Here is a 10,196-nt window from a genome sequence, read left to right as displayed (position 1 = left end):
ATCCCAATATCCCAAGAAGGGAGTAACTGCAGTGTGCTTTGTTTTCACAGCTGATGAAGGACCCCTGTCCTAAATGGCCTGTTTCTTTGGCTGGAAACCTTGTGTACTTTATAATTACAATTTTGAACACACACACACACACACACACACATATATATATATATATATATATAGTTATAGTTATATAGTTAGTTATTACATTCACATGATCAGATTCCTTCCAGATCACCAATACTTACTACATTGTTAGGCTGACTTAGCAAGAGAACACCCTTTGAAGCCAGCACCGTGCCTACCTTAGTCACAAAACACAATAAAATAGATCTATTTATTGAAATTTTGGCCTGTCCTACACATTAATTGTAAATACCTCATTAAATTAGGCTAACCCTACCTGATCAAAGACAGGTCGGGTCGTGTTCCAAACTTCCTGGCCACGCCTCCTGGTATGAGGTTAGTGTGACGCAACACCCCTTAATAGTCCTACATAGCTGGCCATGTGCAGTAGTGTTGAATGAAACGTAGTTACTTAGTGAGATAGTAACTGGGTTTCTAAAAGATTCAGAAGTATTGATACAGTTTTGTGTAAGTTTAATAGTCACGTTTCTGAGTGACTGTTTGTTGGTAGTGGTACTTAAAGAAATCAATCGGGATAAAATGAAGTATATTATAGGAATCGGCGGGTAAGTACAAACTTAATGTGTTGATACAACATTAATCAGTTTTCCACCAGTTTTATTTAAATGCTATAGCTGTATCATATTTTAGGAAGTAAAATCATAGGATGTGTCCGTAGCTAGCTGAGGTTACAGTACAGCTGGAGAACAGGTCTAATGTGACGAGATTGTGTAGGTGTGGAAGTGGAAACTTTGAGCGGGAGATTCAAAACTGAACGGCTATTATTGCTCGTTAGCGTCATAAAATTTATGCTACCTGGACAGATAGCTTGCTAGGAACTAAAACAAATCCAGTCGTTTTGGCCTCTTGCTTTTTGCCAAATTTGCTAGATGTGTTTGAATTATTTAGCTATGATTTTGTTATTTGTAATGAAGATGGGTCTGGGTAGCGAGGACAAATTTATTTGGCTAACCCTACCTTACGAAATTAACTTGACAATAACATCGGTTAACTTTAGATGGTAAAAGTGAGTAGCTTCTTGTATTACTTAATAGCTATGTTTGTTAAACATTTCTATATCTGTGAAATCAAAATGTTTTAGAACAGTGATCCTCAAGTTGTAAACTGAAGATATCATGAATATTTTTATTTTGCCTAGCAGTTTGTCGTAACTCGCTAGCCTAGCTAACCTAGCTAACCTTGGTTGTTGTGCCCGCCAATTTTTAGTCTGGCTTTACTGGCTAATTATTTATCACCTATTAGCGGGATCTTCATAAAACCATGTTTAATCAACATGTCTAATTCATCACACGTTTCTAAAAAATCATTTTCTGTAGCGTGACCAATGGTGGGAAAACCACACTGACCAATAAGTTGGTCAAGGCCTTGCCTAACTGTTGTGTGGTACATCAGGATGATTTTTTCAAGGTGAGTCAAAAGCATTGGGTTACTTATTTATTTTACTTTTGACCAAAACACATCTGGACTTTGCTGACCACAAGATGTGAAAACACTGATGCTACTGCAGTAATCCATTAATCTCACTGTATTCATTGTATTGTACTTTAAATTGGCTAATGATGCTCGTTCCCAGGATTGATAACACTAAACATGCAGGATATGTTTAGAATTTACTTGTGCTCCTTACTATATATGCATATGTTTCTCTGGAAACTCTGTGTACTTTACTACAATTTTGAACATGTACGTTAGAGTGTATTGCATTTTGATGGGTGGAAATGTAGGTCAGAGCATGATTGGCTCATCGATAAAGGTGTGATCAGATCTGGTAGAGCGTGGGTCATTCTCGGGCTTCTGCAGTGTTTTATTGGTCACTGTTATTTCAGCCACCGGATCAAATAGAAGTGGGAGAAGACGGCTTTAAACAGTGGGATGGTAAGAATGAGATTGGACCATAGGTGACCAATAACTCCACCCATTTTAAACATTGCTCCTAACAAAAGCCATAAAAATTGGCACTTATGTTCCATCCTCTCTAGACAGTGTCTCAATAAATCTCGATCATTTGCCACGGTCAGTTTTGTGTCTTTTATTGTGTCTCTGCCTTCTTACTCTCCTCTTTTAGTGATGACAGCCCTGGACATGGAGTCCATGGTGAACACCATCAAAGGCTGGGTGGAGAACCCAGTCAAGTTTGCAAGATCTCATGGCATCCCCGTGTCTCCTGCCACAGAGATAAAAACTCCAGAGACCCAAATTCATATTCTAATTGTGGAGGGGTTTCTTCTGTACAACTACAAGTGAGTACTGAACTTTCTGATTCATACGAACTTTTTAATTAGTAAAGATTAGCTTCTTAGAAAGATGTGTGACATGTCTGGGGTGGGGGAACGTGGAGTCCTGTACTGCACTAGTGACAGATGCTTCTGCCATTGGATAGATAAGGGGGGTGGTCAAGGTCATTTGGGTTGCCTGTGCCAATTCGGATTTGCTTAAGCAACTGAGTGAACCCTGTAGTGATATCTGCTACAGCAGTACCTCCAGTTTCCAGAAGGATACTTCCTATGTGTTCTCTAGACCTTTTAACTTTGCCTTTGTGTTCCTGTGTGTGACAGGCCTCTTATGGACATGTTTAACAAATGCTATTACATCACCATCCCTTATGAGGAATGCAAGAGGAGGAGAAGGTGTGAAATGTGCTTTGTGCAACTTAAATATGTACGCCAATAAACTAGATCTGAGCACAACCTGTCTAAATCCGCACTACTTTCTCACCCCTAGTACGAGGCAGTACACCGTTCCTGACCCTCCTGGCCTGTTTGACGGTCATGTGTGGCCCATGTACTTGAAGCACAGAGGGGAAATGGAGTACAGCTGCCTGCCCATTGGTTTGTATACTTGCTTCTAATATACAGTTGAAGCATGACTTATTCCAAAAGTACTAGTTGGAGCCAAATCATCTCTAATCTGCATTATTTATTTATTTTCAATTAATAGACTACCTGGATGGCTTGAAATCTAAAGATAAGCTGTACAGTCAGGTGTATGAAGACATCCACAATACACTTTTGAATAATTTATAGGTAAGAAAACATGCAGATTTGGTGTTATTACATCATAATTAACAGATTGTAGGTGAGCAGTTTCAGTTAAAGAAACCAGTGCTCGAGGACCCCCCAGTCCATCCAGGGTTTCTGTTCCAGTTCCTTATATACCCAAACCAAGGAATCTGGTTGTAGAGCTCTTGATTACTTGAACAACATGTTGGGAGCAGGAAAGGAGTAAACAAATAGACTGTCCGGTGGTCCCTGGGGACTGGTGGCTCAAGTAACTGATTGTAAAACTTATTTTTGTCAAGTGACAAGGTCAATACAGCAGTACAGAACTTGCTCAAAGTGCCGAGTCCTGCGTTTATTGTCCACTCCACTATTCTGAGGGGATTAACATTCGTTTTCTCTTCCTTTTTCTGCAGCATATGCATCCTGACCAGCAACTCGTGTATAGAATTGTAAATAACTCCCATTAAGATTTATTTTTTTCTACATTTTTTCTTTTAGAATGTTTTAAAGTAAGTGTACTTGTTCTGTGTATAGGATGGAGGGGTGTTAACTTATCATTTATTTGAAGCAACAGTTTCAGGGTTTGTTTGATATGTGCTTTAATTTTATTCCTTACATTGGCAAATGTCATTGAATGCACTGCCTAGTTATTTTATTTCATTTAAGTAGTAGTCTGATTAACATTCAGGAAACATGTTTTTCAAATAAATTTTTGTTATTGCTCAATCAGTGTTGTGTTCTGGAATTGGCACTATTACTATGTTTCTCATATGCTAACTACAGAACATGTACAAATGGCTAAAATGCCTTCACATTAATGTCAAGTGCTTAATGTACTTGGCTACATCTTATATAAAAATGAGATGTTTGGGTTAAAAGCACGGCATTAATGACCCTGTCCGTGGTTCCTATTATTTCTGTTACGGAATCATTTGACATGTGCCATGGCACATTTTAAAATTAAGTTAAATTGAGCATCAACCTGAACGACAAACGCAATCTAGACCCTTGTGTGAATGACATACGAGTTCCCTTTGGTGCTTTGCACCAATGCAAAGTATTTTCAGTGGTGTTTGTACAACTAAGCTATAAACCGAGCAATTGTTACCACTATACAGGCATGAGTAATGGTGGTCACATATTCATCCACAAAGGGACTATTACTGGGAGCACTGGAACTAGTTGAGTGAGTTGTGGAACAGGTCTTTCACAATCGGACTGGAGGCACCGGACAGTTCCACACGCGCCAGCATGTCGGACCTTGGCAGGACAAGACTGATGACAATGTCTATTTACTTTAATGAGCAGTAGTTCTGAGTACTGCCCACCCTTACCTGAGAAGAGGAAACTCGTTTATGTAACTCGTACATTTCCGAGGTTCTTGGAGAGAATTCCATATATGATACAGAGCATCAGACTGCATCCCTTTGCTATTCATATATAGGTATATTCGATTACCAGACGAAAGTAGTGGAATATTACAAACTTAACGGATAAATGTTTACTGTACGAGGATGCATGCTGCTGCATGGACGTGCTCGTTGCCGGCATGCATTCTGTGGATATTGCATTATTACATTAAATGGGCTTAGTAAACCGAAAAATGGTTTTACTATTTGATGTTTCCCTGATATTTAACAAAAAGTTTATCACAGTGTAATGCGATGCGAGACGCTTGCGGAATAGCCGGAGCGGTTGTTTTCATTACAATGCCCAAACAGCCCATAAGAGCTCCAAAGCCGTAGTAGAAACCATCAAAGCATCAGACTGACAAAACGGAGAAACGCGGATAGTCGAAATCCAGAGGAGCGATCCACAAATCGTCCACCCCCCGCGAGAAACTTAAGCAACGCACTCAATACACAGAAAGACAGCTGGACAAACAAAAATGTTAATGTACTTTCTGATAAGAAACGTGAGGCCAATATGCCGGGAAGGATGAGCTGACGTAACGAATTGGTTCCTGGGGATTCTGGGATGTGGAGTCCTGCTCCGCAGTACCGGGAGACCCATTAGTAATGCTTAAAACTAATATAGATTTATGAACAATTGGTACAGTAGAAACCACCCAAACATGCAATATTGATAGCAAGAGACTATCACTCTTATATAGTAGTGGAATTGTTTTGGCATTATGGGAAAATAATGAGAGAAAATAATTTCTCTACATGGAATAGGCATTTAAACCCCTTTAAATATATTAGGACTTCAATATGGATTTGTTAAAAATCTGGTAAACTCTTTTCATGCTTGATTTTTTTGATAGCCAAAGTCCTGCCCTGCATATTTCCATTTTCTCATTAGTGATAGGCCCTGTTTTCACTGGCCGTCAAGACATGGGGGTGACGCAGTAGACAGTATCTTTATCTCAGAATTTTCCCATAATGCCAAAGCAACAGTTCTACCAGCGCTAGGAGTGGTAGACCCTTGGTATCGCCAGTGCAGGTCTGAACATATTTTACTGTACCATTTGTTCATAAAACCAGATTTACATTTCCAGTAAAGTTATTTTTAAATCTCCATAGATTATGTTTGTCTGCTTGTGACGATTCGTTGCAAACAGGATGCGGGGAAGAGGCATGAATCAGACGTTTATTCCACACACACGAGTGAGAATATGACACAGCAGACTCGCTATGCACATGTGAAACACCAACAACACGTACTACACCACAGGAGACAGACAGACAGACACACACACACACACACAAAAAAAAAAACGATTACACATAATACAGAACAGGTGGACGACACGAGAGGGCGTGGCAACACAGACGAACACACACGAAGACGTTCGAGGAGGGGGCGGGGCCATAACGTGACACTGCAGCCTTGAACAGCGAAATCTGCATTTCCTTTGAGCTTATGCTAAAGATTTTGGAGAAAAAAAACAACCTATCCGAAGGAGACTACGATATTTTTTAGGTTCACCTCTGATGATGTAAGCAGATACGAAAAAGCAGCGTTTTGAGCATCTTTTGAGGGCGGAAAAGGAGACAGCGTGCTTCTGAGTGCTAAGTGAAATGAACCAAAATCAAATACGTATGGTCATATGAATATGCCAGTACTACCACAGTCACTGATGGTGGGGGGCATTACCTGGATGCACCTAATGCATCATTAAAATAACAGGAAAATAACATTTATGTTTAGCAGAACACCAGATTCTGGGATGAAACCTGGATGGCCCGAGTACAACAATATTTGACAGATATTATGGTTGCAAATGTCACAGATGTTTTGGCAGGAAAATGATATTAAAATATTTATTGCAAACTTTAATATACAGACTTAAAATATTACAAATAAATCAGCAAATTGGTCCCTTGGTCAAAAAACAAGGAAACAAAAGCAGTGTGATATGTGAATTTTTTTATGTGATTCACCATTCTTTGACTGGAAGATTATCTGCCACCTGCTTCTCCTGCTCGTTTCAGAGGGTGACGCAGCAATGCTAGTCGGGTTTGCACAAATGTACCGAGATTTTCCGGTGTGTTTCGGCCTCTCACCTTCTTGTGCTCCATGTAAATTGGCAGGAAGTAGTGAAATTCCGCAGCCACCTTCACGCTAACTCTAGCCACACATTCAGCAGATTCCACATAGGACTTTGGCCTCGAAGCACTAAAATACATCATGTACATTATGAACAACCATAAAAGTACAACACCCAGTACAGTAGTATATAATCAAGCTATTTAATTAAACCCAGTTAAATTGTATTTTGCCTATAGCAATTTGCACAATTTTCCATTTTGTTTGATAGTATTCACAGACAAGGAAAAGTTTAACATTTTGACTTAAACTGGGATATACTTGAAAGAATGACTTCAGGCTTGATTTTATGTGCCAGGCAGTTATTAGCAACTACTACTTTTGATCTAAAAACGATTTGCTTATGTACAAGGACCTGCCATTAATTTCCGTCATTACAGTGCTTGCAAAAACCCACAGAGCTGCTGGGGAGACCATTTCTGGCACGACCAGTGTATCTTTTCTATATCTATGAAAATTGCATTAAGGCACTAGGATGTAGTTCAAGTTCCTCTTGAGCACAAATATAACAGTGCAGAAGACCTAAAATTGGGAGGCTAATCTGAAACAGAGATTATAAACCCTTATGCTCTTTTCATAACTGAAGATCCGCTGAATGCCCGTGTAACACAGTGCACCTCACTGATGCAATGTCTTCTGTGTTCGCTCTGATTTTTAACATTTTTAAAAATATGTATTGCAATTGTTGCTGTTAGACTGTCTGTACTTGAAGGGGCTCAAGGGATCTCAGCTGTGCTAGTACTCACCTCACAGATTAAGGTCACAGCTCACATCAGTGAAAATCTAGCATAATGACAACATCTAACCAAGTAATCAGTAATAATAATAATAATAATAATAATAATAATAATAATAATAATAGCACATTTCAATAACCTAAAGACACTTACAAAGTGACAGAGAATCACAAACACAGGGACAGTGAAAACATAACAAGGGGGCAGTAAATAGCACAGGTACAGGGCAGAAGCTGAAATAAGGTAACAAACAGAATAGATGAACTGAGGAGAGAGACAGAAGTAAAACCAACAGATTAGGTGTCGTGCAGGTTGCATGTAAGAGATAACAGATGCGGGATTTTGGATTTAAATGACCACAGAGACCCGGATAGTCACCAAAATGACCAGTTTACGCATTGTCAATCAAAAGGTTTTGTGCGTCGTGTGGCTTTTGCCGCTTACACGAAAAAAAAGCAGTAGGATAGAGTCCTAGATAGAGTAGGATAGAGCGGTGGTGAGGCGGACGCAAACGCTGAGAAGAGAACAGGGGTTGGTAGAACAGTCCACAGCTGATTTACTAGAAGCATTGATACACAAAACACAATGTATTATTAAAAAAAAAATGAACACAAAACGAAGGGATTAACAGGCTACAAGAAAAATGAAGACCATTGAATGCGGGCTGTATGAAACAACGTCCAACAGCGTAACACAAGTACCAGGCTTACATGCATGGGCGAAACAGGCTGCAATTAAGGAACAACTGAAGCGAATCACAAGCGGGGAACTAAAGGGGGGGGGGGGGGGGGGGGGGGGGGGGGGTCAGAAAAAAACAAAACAAAGAAGCACATGGAAATATGAATATGACAAGCAAGGTTTGGACACATATGCTAAAGTGTTACATACAGTATATACTCTTTATTACTGTGTGAATTCCTGCATAGTTTAGTTCTAGCTAGGATGATACAGATGATTAATTACAGTACTTCACTGCGCTCCACATGAGGGCCACAGCCCTTTGGGAAAAGCTGTTCTTGTGTCTGGTTCTGTTGGCTTTGAGTTTTGATGCTCCTGCGTCTACTGCCTGATGGGAAATGTTGGAAGGATTGATGTTCATGGTAAGAGGGGTCAGCTGTGATTTTGCTTTCACACTTCATGACATTGCTGTTGTATATGTCCTGAAGAGCTGACAGATCGCATCCAATAATCCTCTCTATAGTCATTTTAATGATCTGGAGTTTGACTTATTTTTGTAATTTGGAGGAGCCAAATGATAAGATGAGGATGGACTCGTGCTTGTGGGAGTTTGATTTTCTTCATCTGCCTTTGAAAGAACATCATCTGCTGTGCTCCTTTTGCAATAAAGAGTATCTTTCCTGAAATGAAACTACCAAAACAAAAACAGAATCAGTTTTGCTGCCCAGTGTCATGGGAACACAACATCAAAGGGAGTAGACCGTGACAGAATTCCCTCAAACTTTAAACAAAAAGTTTAATTTTCACATGGAGTATTGCCAACACAGATCTTATGCTTTGTTCTTTTCTCCTTTTTAGGCACAGAAAAGAGTTAAATGACTTCAGACATTTAATGCTAGGGCATTTGATATTCTTATAAATAATGCGTGTGTGGGTGTGGGGGTAGCATGTGAGGGTGAGCGTCAGCTGGACAATTTTAAGCGTCTTTAAAGCGTCACCAAACTTTGAGGAATGAATGACTTCATGCTATACTTTCATTTTACTCCCAGTTAGGGATTACATTTCTGCATGACTAACATGATTTTCTCCACTGAAATTCAGTTTAAGAAACAGACTAGGAATGTGTTGTCATTTTTTTTTCACTTTTATATTGTTACAAACCCCAGGAACAACCCTCTGCCCTGCACAGCCATGCCCACTCGCATGGCATGAAGGCTGTAGCATGCTCCAAGCCCGAGCCTCCAAGGGCCCCGGATCTGGCTCCTCTGTGGCTGACTGTGCAGTTCTTCTCTAAGGCTCGAATCCAGATCTGCAGCTCCTGCTGGGAAAGAGAAACATCACACAGAGCACTAAACACATGTCATATACTCATCTGAACTTTCATCAAGACTACATTTAAGCAACTGAAGGATGAGTGGTAAAAGCAAAATATGCTCTTTTAACCGGAAACTGATCGCACCTTTACACTGGAACAGATACTCACTGCCAAATCCAAGCCTGAAATATACAAAAGACAACATTTTATTTTTGATAGAAAGTTCAAAACCTCAATCTCATATAACTAGAAAATCCAACTATGATTAGATTTAAAATGAGCATTCACAAGAAGGAGGTTGGATGGCATTTGAAGTCAAAATAAATCCTAGTAATACTAGTAACTGATAAATCAGTTCACCTGTGGGAGCTCAGTGCAAAAATATGGAAACAGGAATTATAGGCAAGAGTGCTGACCATCTGATAGTGGTACCAGCATTACTTTCACTTGAGTTCTGCTTCAACAATAAATTTTGCATCCTTCCCATAGTTTAAACACCTATATCTTCTTTTTGTAACTAGTGAGCATCTTATATGTAGCATTGCTAAGTGAAAGTGGGTTTTCACCATGGTATGTGACACCATGGGTAAAGCTCTTGACATCTTTGTAGGCGCAGAGCTGCCCAGGTTTTAATATGCAGTAGATGCTACTGAAAGACCTGTGATAAGGTGACAAAATCTGTTATAACAAGTTGCAAGATAATAATGCCACAATAATGCCACATCTTTGTTTTTGAAAGTTAATTATTTAACTAGCTAGAAGTATTAAATAGAAGAG

The 10,196-nt window shown here is 39.6% G+C and overlaps 1 protein-coding gene across 2 annotated transcripts; it reads left to right on the top strand.

Annotated features, from left to right (window-relative positions):
• Positions 1-482: 482 nt before the first annotated feature.
• Positions 483-3,863, top strand: mibp (muscle-specific beta 1 integrin binding protein). Of its 2 annotated transcripts, XM_027010693.3 has the most exons (8): positions 483-683; positions 1,455-1,545; positions 1,965-2,013; positions 2,204-2,378; positions 2,694-2,765; positions 2,860-2,966; positions 3,076-3,161; positions 3,551-3,863. In XM_027010693.3, exons 1-7 carry the CDS (start codon positions 658-660, stop codon positions 3,159-3,161), a joined length of 606 nt encoding a protein of 201 aa, XP_026866494.1. In that variant the 5' UTR covers positions 483-657; the 3' UTR covers positions 3,551-3,863. The 2 variants fall into 2 exon arrangements, with proteins under 2 accessions (XP_026866494.1, XP_081564557.1); XM_081708431.1 differs by lacking the exon at positions 1,965-2,013 and having other exon boundaries at positions 484-683.
• Positions 3,864-10,196: the final 6,333 nt, after the last annotated feature.

The sequence above is a fragment of the Electrophorus electricus genome, chromosome 26 (assembly GCF_041902795.1).
Source record: "Electrophorus electricus isolate QZ-2024a chromosome 26, ASM4190279v1, whole genome shotgun sequence".
Classification (NCBI taxonomy): Eukaryota; Metazoa; Chordata; class Actinopteri; order Gymnotiformes; family Gymnotidae; genus Electrophorus; species Electrophorus electricus.
This window is presented reverse-complemented; position numbering and strand designations above follow the sequence as displayed.

Coding starts and splice junctions, on each gene's coding strand:
- mibp (XM_027010693.3), top strand. CDS start 658: ATGAAGTATATTATAGGAATCGGCGG. Junction 1,546..1,964: donor ATCAGGATGATTTTTTCAAG/GTGAGTCAAAAG, acceptor CTGTTATTTCAG/CCACCGGATCAAATAGAAGT. Junction 2,014..2,203: donor CGGCTTTAAACAGTGGGATG/GTAAGAATGAGA, acceptor CTCCTCTTTTAG/TGATGACAGCCCTGGACATG.